Genomic DNA, 15,162 nt, shown 5'->3' with positions numbered 1-15,162 from the left:
ATTCCATCTTCTGAAAGTTATTCAACAGGGATTACTCATCTTCCAATTTAACTGACTGAGGATTAAAATGTTAAGTGTTTGTGGAGGGTCATGTAACCCCTCTGGAATCTGGTGGGAATATGGATTGCAGAGAGGCATGTGACCTCTCGATCTGGAACCTAATCAGAAGTCACATCAAAGCCAAGCTGTGCCCACAGGTCAGCACACACCTGGTCATTGGCCCCTTTAATTGGCTTATCAATACCTGGGATGGACCCTCCAGCTAGCTGATGACACTATAAAGACCACCGGACGCGAGCCATCTTCGTCTTTCTCTTCTGGGGCAAACCCAAGCTCCACTCCAGGTTGGGAACGCTGGAGGATCATTGGTAAGATGTGTGCAGACAAAGGGTTGGGAGCTGTAGTATTGTGAATCTAGTGCCCCTGGTTTAGTTAGGCAAGAGCTGTGCTTGCTCGGGATATAATGGGGTGGCGGGCATTATATGTGATAGCTTTATTGTAAAGCCTTCTACCCACGAGTGGTTTCAAGTGTATTGATTAATCTAGTGAGTGTATGTATTACCCCTGTGAGACTCCCCTACACGTGTAAATAAAACACTACTGTTCAATCAGCTGGGTTCAGTCTCGATATCCTTGGGACCCATAGAATCAGTTTCACACACAACATTGTGAGAGCATAATTCTTACCTCAAATAGAAAGGAAATAAAAAATTGTAACGCTGCAAACACCAGCAATAACAATTTAAATTTCATATCGTCGATGAACATCAGCTGTAGAATTTTTCGGACAAATTGAAGTGGATAAATTGTCAAAAATATCATCATTGTATAGAGCAGAACCAATGCAACCAGGAACAGCACTGAAAGAGAAATCCAAGATTCAGTCAAGCATTTCTTTTAAAACATCACTCTATAACACAATCCATGGCAAGTGTACAATATTTAAATATCCATCAGCTCAACTGAGAAGCGGGAGTTAGAACTGTTTGTCATAGCTGAAGGGCGGTAGCGGGGACGAGCCCCCACTGCTGCAGAAATGCTATTCATAGCATGCAACTCAAACAGCCTCTGACAACCAAGTCCAACTCCCGGCCTTCGCATGTGGCATGGTTCTTATGCCTGGCAGAGCTCTTCTCACCGACAGGAGAATGGGCAATGGCGCCTTACTACCAGTTGCTCTAGGCAGATGGGTTCGTTGAGCATGGATGGTAACTTATCTAGGAGAGGGAATACTCCAATTTCAAACCTCCACTGCATTGCGGCTATACCTGTTCAAAGGAAAGGTTTTTGGGAGTAAACCCTGAGGAAAAATCCGGAGCCAGAGTCCCGAAGTCAGCCGACTGCTGTACCCAGCACTGGCACAGCCACTCCTGCCATTCTGCTGGCACCAAACTATCAACTTTCATCGTTCCTTTGGACCTAGCATGGGGGGGGGGGGGGGGGGGGTGGAGGGGGTCCTACTGCATGGGCATCAGACGAATCTCCACATCAACCCTGCCCTGGTTTTTGCTCTGAAGAAGCCACCACACAGTCATTACCAGAGGCACAGAACCCATGGTCGACCATATCCAACAGAGACCACACCACAGGTGGCTGGGTATCACCATTAGTAGAGCTTCATGCAGTTTACAAATCATAGGTCAGAAAAATTCCATTTATCAAGGGCTGGTGTATGAAAGATAACAATTTCTGGAAAATATATTGAATACAAAATTATTTGTACTCAGCATCTGATGCCTTTCGTGTCAGTGTCTAACAATAGTCGGCCAGCATTAATGGATTCCAGTTGCTGTGACACTGCATTTCGAAGGTCGCAATGTCCTGGTGAAACCTTTCACCATGTTTGTCGCTGACCGTACCAAGATCAGCAGGGAATGCAGTAAATTAATTTTCAATGTTAACTTCATGGTTTTGCATGTTTGAAGCATGTTAAAAATGACAGGAACTCAAAAATAGGTTAAATCTAAAAAAGGTACGTGATAGCAAAACTTTAAGATGATTTTCGTGATCAGCAGCTCAAAATCTGTAAAATACACCCAAAAGTGCTCAGGACACAAAATCTCATGATTACAGCCAAAGAGATACATATACGAATCTCCATCAAGTATAGTAGAAGAACAGGTACCATTAGAATACAGCGGTTTGCGGAAGGGTTGGCCCTTCGAAAGCACCGTGGCCAGGATGAGGTACTGGAATCCAGACACACAGAATAAAGCAGTGTTTTCGTAGTTTGGGAGTTTGCTGCTCGTGGAACTGATGCTTGCAGGGACAAACCTTCAAATATAAAGAAATCTGAAATTGTTTACAGTGACGAGAGAAAGGCAATCAGCAGGCATCTATGATTTCTACCAATAAGCATCGACAAACATTTGAATTATTTGAAATTCAATTTTAACCACTAGAACCCCAAATTTTGTTCTGGGTGGTAATGACTTTAGGAACACAAAATTCAGGTAGGATATGAAAGCCAAAAGGTGGTAAACACCAAACTTTAGTTTTGTGAAGTCCTTGCCTCTATAACAGCGGTTCCCAAACATTTTGTTTCCACTCACATGCCACCTTAACTAATCCCTTACTAATCACAGAACACCTATGATATAGGGATGCTCTGTGATTAGTAAGAGATTGCTTAAGGTGGTATGTGAATAAAAAGAAAAAAGTTTGTAAAACACTGCTCCAGAATGAGTAAACAAGTTAAATAGTGAACATCGTAATTGTATTGTTGCTGAAGTATGATCAGTCTCTGAGACAGATGACATTAAAGCTCACAAGATTTTACATCACTCTATTTCTGGCAACGGAAAGATAGATCACTTGAGCACAGAGAAATCCTTCTTCCGTCAAAATCGTCGATCTTGTTCGGTTTCTTTACTATCACCACAAAGTAGAATGTTAATGCTTAAAACATGCAAACTGTTAACCAGGGCAAATATTTGTCTCAATTCTCAAACATTTTTAGCACTTCTATGTATTAATTACCAGTATTAGACAATCCCTCAGATTGAGGGTGACTTGCTTCTACTTAGGGTTCAGATGAAAGCCGAGGACAATGCGGAAAACAACAGTCTTCCACAGATAGGGCTAAAAATGCCTAACCTTTCCCTAATTGATCTCTGAAGAATATTTTGGTAAGACGGCACAGAACTTGAAAGAATCAAGAGAAGGTTTCTTTTATTACGCTTTTAATGCAACAGCTGGGTAGTTGTATAATTAAGGATAATGGAGATAAGCTTACCAACTCTGAGTGGTAGTGACTGAGTAGGCGAGGACCTGAATCAGTACAACTAGCACAGTTTGCAGCAATAGGCTGCCCAAGATGGTAATGTTGATCAGACTCCCAACAGGACGCTGTGCCGCAAGCTGTTTTGCTGGACCTGTTCGACCCATGAGTATGGCCACAGTTGTGGTAATAACGAGGTCAAAGTACAGATACTGCCAATCTCCCAAGTTTGAGTTGATCTACAATGAAATCAAAAAGCATTTTAAAACATTAGGGTCTCTGTACCAATGGACATAAGTTTATGATTGGATGTAATGAGAGGTTTGAGGATTTATTAAATTGAATGCAAAAAGCCACAAAATATAAAATAGGGCAGCGTGGTTAGTGTAGCGGTTAGCGCCAGCGACCTGGGTTCAAATCTTGCGTTGTCTGTAAGGCATTTGTATGTTTTCCACGTGTCTGCATGGGTTTCCTCCTAGTGTTCAAAACATACAGGGGGTTTTAGGTTAATGAGGTGGCACAGGCTCATGGGCCAGAAGGTCCTGTTTCCGTGCTGTATGCCTAAAATTAAATTTGTTAAAAAATATTGTTAGGAAAACAGAGAAACACAAGAATTGCACAGGCTGGAATTTTCAGTATTCCTTGGCCTCTATAATGAACTGAGCTTAATGGGTCATCACTGGTCTTGCTGGTTTATTGTTAAATGGGTGGTAGATATCAGAGAAAGGGTGGATCAGGCCTGGAGCATGGTCATTCTAAGGGCACTAGACACAAAGAGGTACACTCATTAGATGTGGAACAGAACACAATGATGAATTAGTACCTTTAAAGGAGATGGGAAATGGGACTTAAACTATCACCCATCTCATTTGTAGGTCTTCCACATTGAAGCTCGTCCTGGCTTAGAAAAAGCTGCATTATTTCCCTTGAGTCTAAATTACACTGTTCTGAAACTTTCTCCAGTAGATCAGTCCTGTCCAATGGTCACTCCATTTTCTCATAATAATACAGCCAAGATCAAATCACAGAACCAGGGAACTGTTTCATGTCTCAACTACAGATTTTGTACCCCTTAGCCGAATGATCAAAAACTTTTTTCGTCCATGGTCCCTTAAGGTAATAAGTTCAGAAATCCCCAATTGGAGAATGGCACATAGCAGATGCAAGTAGTCCATTATAGAGTGTAGATTTTTCAATATATGTCTACATCAGTTAACTTGTGCATATGTAAATATTTGTATTGTAAAGTGAATGAATGTCTCTTTAAGTCTGAGTGAATGAGTGCATTTTTTAAATGATGTTCCAAAATCCGAAACTCTTCTGGACCCATGCATTTCGGATAAGGGATACTTGACCTGTACCTTAATTCTGACTTGTGCTAAGATCGATCTGCTCACAACATAAATTAAGTCTAGGATAGCTGATGTGTATGTACATCCATTAAATGTTAACTTACTGTGTACAATATTAGCACCGAGACAAACTGGATCATGCTGTACATGGCCATATATTTGAAAACTCCAAAGGAGGTGATCAGAGAGGCTCGACCTTCCCTACAAGGAATGAAGAATTATTTTATGTTATACTAATAACAGCAAGACCAAAGTTAATCAACAGAAGAATACCTAAAGTGAAAGAATGCAGACCATTGTTATGGTCAGCAGAATGCAACTCCTTTAGAGTTTAAATTTAACTTTAAAATTTAGACATACAGCATGGTAACAGGCCCTTTTGGCCCACAAGCCCGTGCCGCCCAATTGACCTACAACTCTCGGTACGTTTTTGAATAGTGGCCATAAACCTGAGCCCCTAGGGAAAACCCATGCAGACACCAGGAGAACGTACAAACTCCTTACAGACAGCGCTGGATCTTATCCCTGGTCTCGATCACTGGTGGTGTAATAGTGTTGAACTTCCCATATGGTATAAATAAATTATGGAACCTAGTCTTAACTTGTGTCTTTGTCTGTCACAGTGTTTTGCAATTTGGTGACAATTCTAACACCCCAAAGACCTTCCGTCGCAACAAGCTCTCAAGAAACTCACCGAATTATCATCGGTATGCACTCAATGTTGTCTATTTTTGAGGTGAAGGGGGATGCTACCGAGGCCTCGGACTCAGAGAGAGAGATTCCTGCATCTGCAGCTTTCAAAGCTCCACAGTCATTTGCTCCATCTCCACACATCCCTACAATGTACCTAAAGAAAGGATGAGCATTAAACACAGTTTTGCAGGTTCACAGAACATTGTAATCCAACAGTAATCCACAGTAATCCAACAAACTTCAAAAGAAAAAACAGGTATAGAACTTTAATCCAACCATCTTAAATAGTCTTGTTCAAGAAATCTCAACCTTGACAAAATAACTAGTGTAAATTAGAGTGACTATTTCATGTAGAACAAGTACACAAACAACTTCCTCGGGCCACTAATACAACACTATTTAACAATGTATAATTGATAAAAATGTCAACTTACTCCAGTTTCTGCAAGCTCTCCACAAGTTGCGTTTTTTGGGAAGGAGCCATCCGAGCATAAACAGTGCCCCGAAGCAGGATCTGAAACAGGCAATTAGAAAATTAGAAATCCTGCCTTTGGTTCCCCCCCACCCTTTTGTTCAGAATTCTATCCCACCCAGACCACCCACAGATTTTCCATCTGGGCACCCACCAGCCAGATGACATTAACACTGACCTCTGCTTTCTGCTAACCTTTTTTCCTCTCCCCCTTTCCAGTTCTCCTCCCACCCCCTCCAGTCACCCAGCCATCCCTCTTCCCCCCTCATCGCTACTGTCCCTTCCCTCCCTTCTCCACCTATCACCTCCTGCCTTTGCACCCCCCTCCCCCCCATTTGGACACCTGCCGACATTCTTCCATACCTTGATGAAGGGCTCAAACCCAAAACGTCGGTTATGTATTTTTATTTTTGCTATATAAAGGGTACTGTTGGACCTGCTGAGTTTAATTTTGTGCTTTTAATTAGAAAATGAGGCTGATTGAAAGATGCTCTAATTAATTTGCTGTCTAAAGTCTAGTTGGTACTGCTCCTGCATGTTTCAAAGACTCAGAGATCTATTAATGTATGCACTCATTTCCCTCAGTACGAGATGGTGTCCATTCCCAACAAGAATTTCGCAGACATTTTAATAATGGTGCATAGAATATGAATCAGAGTTCATGGACACCGTATCTGCTCTATTTCAAAAAACTTTCTATTAATATCAAACAGTTCTTGCATCACTCATCTAACCCCATTTAAACCAAGACCCTAATTATTACAAAACTCCATTTTTTTCTTTTCTTTGGCATGGCTTCGCGGACGAAGATTTATGGAGGCGTATGTCCACGTCTGCTGAAGGCTCGTTGGTGACTGACAAGTCCGATCCGGGACAGGGAGGCACGGTTGCAGCGATTGCAAGGGAAAATTGGTTGGTTGGGGTTGGGTGTTGGGTTTTTCCTCCTTTGTCTTTTGTCAGTGAGGTGGGCTCTGCGGTCTTCTTCAAAGGAGGTTGCTGCCCGCTGAACTGTGAGGCGCCAAGATGCACAGTTGGAGGCGATATCAGCCCACTGGCAGTGGTCAATGGGGCAGGCACCAAGAGATTTCTTTAAGCAGTCCTTGTACCTCTTCTTTGGTGCACCTCTGTCTCGGTGGCCAGTGGAGAGCTCACTGTAGAACACAATCTTGGGAAGGCGATGGTCCTCCATTCTGGAGACGTGACCCACCCAGCGCAGTTGGGTCTTCAGCAGCGTGGATTCGATGCTTGCGGACTCTGCCAGCTCGAGTACTTTGATGTTGGTGATGAAGTCATTCCAATGAATATTGAGGATGGAGCGGAGACAGCGCTGATGGAAGCATTCTAGGAGCCATAGGTGATGCCGGTAGAGGACCCATGATTCGGAGCCGAACAGGAGCGTTGGTATGACAACGACTACGTGCACGCTAATCTTTGTGTGTTTCTTCAGGTGGTTGTTTTTCCAGACTCTTTTGTGTAGTCTTCCAAAGGCGCCATTTGCCTTGGCGAGTCTGTTGTCTATCTCTTTGTCGATCCTTGCATCAGATGAATTGGTGCAGCCGAGGTAGGTAAACTGGTTGACCGTTTTGAGTTCTGTGTACCCGATGGAGATGTGGGGGGGCTGGTAGTCATAGGGGGGAGCTGGCTGATGGAGGACCTCCGTTTTCTTCAGGCTGACTTCCAGGCCAAACATTTTGGCAGTTTCCGCAAAACAGGGCGTCATGCGCTGGAGAGCTCCATAATCACATGCTAACACCTTTTCCATAGAACAATACCCCTCAACAAATAAGCTTTATCCATTTCTGGCAGAATTTACAATAGATTTGAAAACAAAGCAAGGGTCACAATTTTTTAAAAAACTGTTAATAAATGATATAAATCTCACCTTTTGCAGCAGATCTGGGAAATAGTCGTAGATCACTGCAAAACTGTTTCCATTTAGTGCAAAATGATAGTAAGACTGTTCCAAAGAGTAGTTCCCTGGCTGTTGCTGGAGCTGCTAGAATAAAGTGCAAGATGAGATGAAACTGAACTGCAAGCAAGACACGCATACACATCACCATTTTCAGAATCTACCCTCTCTTCCCCACAGCTTCCTCCTCAAGCCCTAGCAATAGCTCTTGGTGATGCAATTGTTAGAATTTATTTTCTATGCTAAAGATCCAAAGTACCAAGAGAAAAGGCTGGAAGACTCTGCAGGTCGAGCAATGTCTGTGGCAGGGTGGTGGAGATGATGCTTCACATCAGTGAACTTTCACCAGAACTGCTGAACCTTTCTAAACATTTGGCTCTTACTACCATTCCATCGTTATATTCCAATATACTGCCGTACATGTTCTCCCTCTTCATTTTGTGTTACTTGTTTAGAATCACCTTGGCATCTCCTAGCATTCTTTTCGTCTGTAGAAACCTGACGATTTTCCATCTACGTCACAGCTAATGAAATCTGATAATTTACCGAAATATAATCGGCAAGAGGAGCTCTGGATGTTTCTTCTACTCACACTGCTTCACCTGCTGAGCTCCTCTTCCAGGGTCTGCAGCCTGCTGATAATTCAGCTACTCTTCTATTTTGTTTATAAATCTTTGCCCTCTACCTTGACGAAGGGCTACCTGTTTCAACAACTCTTCTCACCATGTTTGGAGTTGCTTCAAAATCCATCAGTGGTGTCATGATTAGGATCTAATACAAATCCAGAAGCTACTGCATCCTCCTGTCCTACACATTACAAGATACAAGAGCAGAAGTAGGCCAATCAGGTCTGCTCTGCCATTTAATAATGAGTTTGTGGCGGTACGCCATTAGGCAGGCGAACTGGCCCAGCTTGTCATGCACGCAGCGGGGCAGCCGGCCAAAATGTGTGCCGTCGGAGGTTTCCTCCCGACTTCAGCACCGGGCTCAGAAGCCCACGCTTGGCGACCCACATGACACCCCGGTGACCCCCCCAGCACGATTCTCAGCCAGGTCCGGGCTGGGAGTATAAGACCAGCCAGGCAGCCTGAATAAATCAGTTTTGCTCACTGAACTCAACCCATCTGGTTGTGTGATCCTTCAGTTAGCAGTGTGGCCGCCGCTACAAGCTGATCCTCATCACTCAGCCCCACTCCCTGGTCGTCTCCCTGTAACCTTTAATGCCCTGACTAATCAAATACCTATCAATTCCTGTCAGAAATACATCCAACTACCTCGCTTCCAGTGCCACCTGTGGCAAAAAGTTCCAGACTCCTGACCCCCCCGGCTAAAGAAATTTCTCTACATTTCCATTTTAAATCGACAATTTTATCCTGAAACTAGACCTAGACTCCCCCACCATGGGAAACAAGTTTGTCACATCTACTCTGTCCAAGCCTTTCGGTTGTTTGAAATGTCTCTAAGAGGCCCGCCTCAACCTTCTGTACTCCAAGAGCCGACAAATGTTCCTCATATGCTAACCCTTTCCTTCTTGGTATCACGCTAATAAATCTTCTCTGTGCCCTCTCTCGAATAAGGCGCACAAAACCGTACACAGTCTCACCAGTCTTACATCCCTGCTCTTGTATCCTGTTCCTCTAGAAATTAACATCCACACTGCATTCTCTTTCTTCACTGCCGACTCAACCTGGAAGTCAACCCTCACGAGGACTTCCAAGTCCCTTTGCGTCTCCAAATTTTGAATTTTCTCCCCATCTAAATAACTTTGCCTATTTCTTCTACTAAAATACATGGCTGTACACTTTCCAACATTGTATTCCATCTACCATCTCTTTGCCCATTCCCCTAATCTATCGAAGTCTCTCTGCTACCTTTCCGTGTCCTCAGCTCTACCACCTGTTTTGGTGCCATCCACAAAATTAGCCACAAAGCTATCTATTTCATTATCCAAACCATTTATATACAATAATAAAAAGAAGCAGCCCCAATACTGACCCCTGTGAAACACCATTAGTAACAGGCAACCAACTTGAATAGGATCCCCTTATTCCTACTCTCTGTTTTCTTCTTATTAACCAATGGTCACCCATTCTAGTATCCTTCCTGTAATTTCATGAGCTCTCATCTTGTTAAGTAACCTCGTATGTCGAACCTTGTCAAGGACCTTTTTAAAGACCAAGTACAAAACATCCACCGCTCCTCCCCTGTCTGTCCTGTTATCTCCTCAAAAAAAATTGTAATAGGCTTGTCAGGCATGACTTTACTTTCAGGAACCCATGCTGACTTGGAACTAGCTTGTGATGCTCCATAACCTTATCTTTGACAATTGATTCCAACATCTTCCCAACCACTGACGTCAGACTAATAGGTCTATAGTTTCCTTTCTGCTGCCTCCATCCTTTCTTAAATAACGGAGTGAAATTCACGATTCTCCAGTCTTCTGGAACCATCCAGAATCCATAGATTCCTGAAAGATCATTATCAATGCCAACAGAATATCTACCAACCTCCTTCAGAGCTCGAGGGTGCTTTCCATCCACTCGGGGAGACTTATCTACCGTTAGACCATTATCTACCCTTAGACCATTTAGCTTCTCAAGTACCTCCTCTCTTGTGATCTTGACAGCATTCACTTCACTTCCTAGAAACACTTGAGAATCTGATAAGCTACTCATGTCTTCTACCGTGAAGACTGATCCAAAATATTCATTCAGTTCCTCTGCCATCACTTTGCCTCCCATTACAATTTCTCCTGCATCATTTTCTAACAATTATATGCCTATTTTTGTCTCTTTATATAGTTAAAAAAGCTTTTAGAATCCTATTTGATTACCTCCTTCCATAATTTCTCTTTTCCTTCCTAATCACCTTCTTAATTGTCTTCCCTAAGTTTAAAAGTTTCCCATTCCGCTGTCTTTCCACTTATTTTTGCTTCCTTTTCTGTTCTCTCTTTTGCTTTTACTTTGGGTTTAGCTTCCCTCATCAGCTGCAATTGTCTAATTTTTCCCATTCATAGCTTTCTTTCCTTTTGGTTTGTACCTGTCCTGAACTTTCATCATTTTTTTTTTTGCAGAAACTCCAGCCATTGCTGATCTGTGCTTTTCCAAACGACTTTGGCCAGATTCTCTCTCATGAGACTGCAAATTCCTTTACTCCACTGAAATACCGACACATCGGACTTTAGCCTCTTCTTTTCAAATATCACAGTGAACTCGATCATATTGTCATCACTGCCTCCTAAGGGTTCCTTTCCCTTAAGCTCTCAAATCACCTCCGGGTCATTTGATAGCACCCAATCCAAAACCCTGGTGGGCTCATCAACAATGGCTCCAAGAAGCCAACCTGTTGGCATTCCACAAACTCTCCCTCCTGGGATCCCGTATCGACTTGACTTTCCCATTAATTACCTCAGTCCCATTCTCGTCTGGTGCTGGGTCTGTTAGCTGGAACTTCACACACGCAGGACTATCAAATGAGGGTGGAGAGGCATTGGCAAAGATGACTTTGTCTGTCAACCCCACCATCCCACAATTCCTGGCAACGTTCAGAGCTGTCAGCATGTTATCTCCTGGAAGAAAGTGCATTTGGATTAACTCGTTCTCTTACTATCAGGTCTTGAACTCTCAAACTTCAAGATAGTATTTCTTTCTATCTAACAAACGTACCTTCTGAAATTTGCAATGAATCCAAATGCTTTTGTTTTTGACAACTATGAATACTAGACAATTTATGAAGTAAAATTTTAACTATTTGAGAAAATTCATTTTGTGCTAACGTGGCTACATGAAAATCAACTCATGAGGAGAGCCCAATTCTTATGACATTTTAAGATTTACTTAAATAGTATTTTGCTGCAATCTTGCATGTTCCATGAAATACAATACTCTTGTTATAGGTCCTTCTTTTTCAGTGGGAACGTTGTTACTGCAATGTCTAAACCAGACATTCTCAACCTTTTTTGGCTATGGCCCCCTTAGGACTCTGCTCAAAGATTATGGGGCCCCTTCCCTGTGAAGCCATCAAGTTTTGGTTTATTGTGTATTTCTCTCCTGCTGATGACATACAAACCAAAAAATATGTAATGATTTCAGTCCATGCCCCCCCCACTTAAACAGGGGTGCAGTGCTAATTTTTTTTAGGTGCTGCAGCTCACCAAAAATGGCAACAAGGTGCTGAAGCTGCCCCAGGAGATGTCTGGAGTGACCCCACAGGTGCCGGAGCGGCCCTCCGGTGAGCTCCGCCATCACTGCTCCCTTACATTTAATCGTGTTGTGGCCCCCAGCAGGGCTGTACACCCCCAGTTGAGAATGATCTTCCAAAAGAGATAGTTGCTGCAGTGTCCCTTCGGTCATTTAAGAGAAGGTTGGATGTGTACATGGAGGTGAGGGGGCTTGGAGGGTTATGGGCAGAGAGCGGGAGGGTTAAGCTAGTGGAGTTGTTCAAGTGAACCGCTGCGGATTCGAAGGGCCGATGTGGTCTGTTTCCGCGGCGTAAATGGTTATATGGCTCTGTGAACAGTTGACCCTTCCTGTGTGGAAGTCTCATCAAAATATTGCCAGTCAGGTTGAAAAATGTCAGTATCTCTTGCACAATAAATGACATTTCTGCAACCCCAATTTCCAAAATCAGTGGCGGGATAAATTTCCAGTTAATTTCAAGCTTCTTTTGGGGAGTTTCATGGTGGGAGAGGCCAGCATTGATGAGTTGGCCCAAGGGACCTGTTTCCACGCTGTAGAACCCAGTGGGGCAATGACTCTAAAAGGATGAAAGAACCAGAGGTGGTAAAGCAAAGTGTTGACTTACTTCCTTGGAATCCAATTATATTATCAAACTAGAGTAGCAGAGAGTGCAAGCAGACCAGAGAACCAACTGATGGTTATGACTTAGCTCTCTAAGTCATAGTCCGGAAAATCCCTCGCTATAATGTTCTGAAGCCAGAGAAATTACAAAGTTGAAATTCCTCTTGGCTTTCTTGGACTATTAAAACTAAAAAAATTAGTTTGCTGATATGACACTAAGAGTGGAAAAGCAAATCGTGCAGAGGATATAGAGACAAAGAGATAGATGAAGTGATTGGGGTACAATAATGGTAAAAATGAAGTTATCCACTTTGGAAGGAAAAATAGAAGATCAGAGTATTATTTAAATGGCAAGCGACTGCACCATGCTACCACGCTACCATGCAGAAGGACTTGGGAGTGCTTGTGCATGAATTGCAAACCTTTGATTTGCAGGTGTAGCAGGCTATCAAGAAGGCAAATGGAATGTTATCCTTCATTGCTAGAGGGATTGAATTTAGCAGCAGGAAGGTTATGCTGCAACCATACAAGGTGCATCTGGAGTGCTGCGCACAGTTTTGGTTTCCTTACTTGAGAAAGGATATACTGGCTTTGGAGATGGTGCAGAGAAGGTTCACTAGGTTGGTTCCAGAGATGAGGGGGTAAACCTGTGAGGAAAGTTTTGAGTCGACAGGGACTGTACTTGCTGGAATTTAGAAGAATGAAAGGGGACCTTTTTTTGAAATGTATAAAATTATGAAAGGCATAGATAAGATAGAGGTAGGCACGTTATTTCCACTGGTGAGGAAGATCAGAACTAGGGGACATAGCCTCAAGATTCAGGACAGTAGATTTAGGATGGAGATAAGGAGGAACTGCTTTTCCCAGAGGGTGGAATTTGCTACCCATTGAAGTAGTGGAGTCTACCTCAGTAAACATATTTAAGACAAGATTGGAGAGATTTCTACATTAGAAGGGAATTAAGGGATATGGGGAAAATACAAGGTAGGTGGAGATGAGCCTATCAGCAATGATCTCATTGAATGGTGGAGCATATTTGACGGGTCAGATGACTGACTCCTGCTCCTATTTATGCTCTTATGAAGCCAGGGTTTCATGGACGATCAATGCTGCTCTTTCCTATGGGACAAAATCCTATTTAGAAATGTTGCTCCAAACAAGTAGCAAATGCTCAGGAAACAATGCATGTTAAACAAAATTCAGATTCTGAATATCCTGCGGATAAAGTACTTCTCATAGAAACCAAAAGAGGGCAGCCTACTATCAAAGCAAATCTATCTGGACAGTTCCACTGCTCAGCCCTCCACACTGAAACACCAATCACACTCCTAAGACTTCAATCACACCAGGACAACTGTGCAACCAATGTCACCTACCTGTCACCATTACAGTCCGAAAATCGGCTCTAATCAGATTGTCAATGACAGGCTTTGTCTCTGGTTTCAAAATATTCCTCATGATCAGGAATCCCAAGAATGTCATGTCGCTCTCCACAGAATTCCTGTCCAAATTAAAACACATTGTTTTACTGGCACTGCAGACTTCAACTTGCAGTGAGTCACTGCACCCTAAGTAAGTGAAGCACATGCAAATGGAACCAACATCCCCAAATATTACACTTTAACATAAATATACTGCATTTTTAAATGCTCAAACTAAAACAGATAAATGGAAAATAAAAATCTTCAGATGGTGAAAATCTGAAATAGATCCATAAAATGCTGGAAACACCAAAGCCACATCCGTAGAAAGAGAAACGGTGTTAACTATTTAGACTACAAATGCAGGAGTAGACAGGCCATTTATTGTGTGTGTAGGAAATGTGGCCTCCCTGCCTGTCTGGAATGTGCATATTGCAGGTGGTCATGTGTACTCCCTGTCTGAAACTTATTCAGAAATCACATCACCTGTCAATCAACGTTGGACTCCGGCCACCCATTAGTGCACCCTTTGCTGTTGGCTAATTTAAATGACTAGAACCACAGATCTTTCTCTCTGCCTCGTGGTTGCTACCTGCTGGAAATGTCACATGTAAGGTTTGCACTACACTGAAGCCGAGATGTAGTAAGGCGATAGATCAATACTTGCAGAGATCCGCGCTCACATTGGTACTGGGTGTGTGTAAGAGTCTTTGATTGTCGTGTGTGTACTCAAGTGTGAGAGCGCGTCGAGTATAAGTTTACTATTGTCGGAGTCCAACCTAGGTCCGAGGTCAATGTCTACATTGTGGCTTGAGTGAAATAGTACTGTTTAACGCTCTCCCGTTTATCTTTAATTAAATGCAATTGTAACACTTGTGTCCAGACTTGTCTCCCTGTGAATCCACCGAACCTGATATACTTCCCAACACAAAACCATTCAGCACCACTCCCTGTAGAGGGAAGGGGGGACCACAGAGATTTTATCAGCAGTTTTAAATCACCCTCCTGACCGACCTCCAATCTGATGTTTTGCAGCTACCAGGCCAAGCTATGGTACTTATAGTGACTACATGCACTTTTGTTCCTCGACTCTTGAATTTCTGGCACGTCGCTGTTGTTTTCTACAGGCACAAAACACCTGTTGAGGTTATCCATTTTTTTCTCTGTTCCTCATGACCACTTCTCCAGTAGTATAACATCCAGTCTAGTTTCTCTTTTACTCTTTATATATCATTTATATTGTTAAGGTCCAAGACCCTTAATTAGAGTTGGGAAACATACCTATGCTTCACTTAC

General features: G+C 42.8%; 1 protein-coding gene across 5 annotated transcripts in view; it reads right to left on the bottom strand.

Moving 5' to 3' along the window:
- The window catches only part of atp13a2 (ATPase cation transporting 13A2), a 96,135-nt gene that overhangs the window by 1,751 nt on the left and 79,222 nt on the right, over positions 1-15,162 (bottom strand). For 4 of the 5 annotated variants that reach the window (XM_069918923.1, XM_069918925.1, XM_069918926.1 and 1 more), the window contains 9 exons: positions 13,822-13,946; positions 11,054-11,214; positions 7,620-7,733; positions 5,700-5,779; positions 5,267-5,419; positions 4,677-4,773; positions 3,236-3,459; positions 2,126-2,274; positions 688-860 (listed from right to left, as the gene is read on the bottom strand). In XM_069918923.1, the coding sequence (XP_069775024.1) occupies positions 688-860; positions 2,126-2,274; positions 3,236-3,459; positions 4,677-4,773; positions 5,267-5,419; positions 5,700-5,779; positions 7,620-7,733; positions 11,054-11,214; positions 13,822-13,946 (1,276 nt within the window). The remainder of the gene's footprint in view (positions 1-687; positions 861-2,125; positions 2,275-3,235; positions 3,460-4,676; positions 4,774-5,266; positions 5,420-5,699; positions 5,780-7,619; positions 7,734-11,053; positions 11,215-13,821; positions 13,947-15,162) is intronic. The other variant, XM_069918924.1, reaches the window with a different exon arrangement.

The sequence above is a fragment of the Narcine bancroftii genome, chromosome 2, assembly GCF_036971445.1.
Source record: "Narcine bancroftii isolate sNarBan1 chromosome 2, sNarBan1.hap1, whole genome shotgun sequence".
Lineage (NCBI taxonomy): Eukaryota > Metazoa > Chordata > Chondrichthyes > Torpediniformes > Narcinidae > Narcine > Narcine bancroftii.
This window is presented reverse-complemented; position numbering and strand designations above follow the sequence as displayed.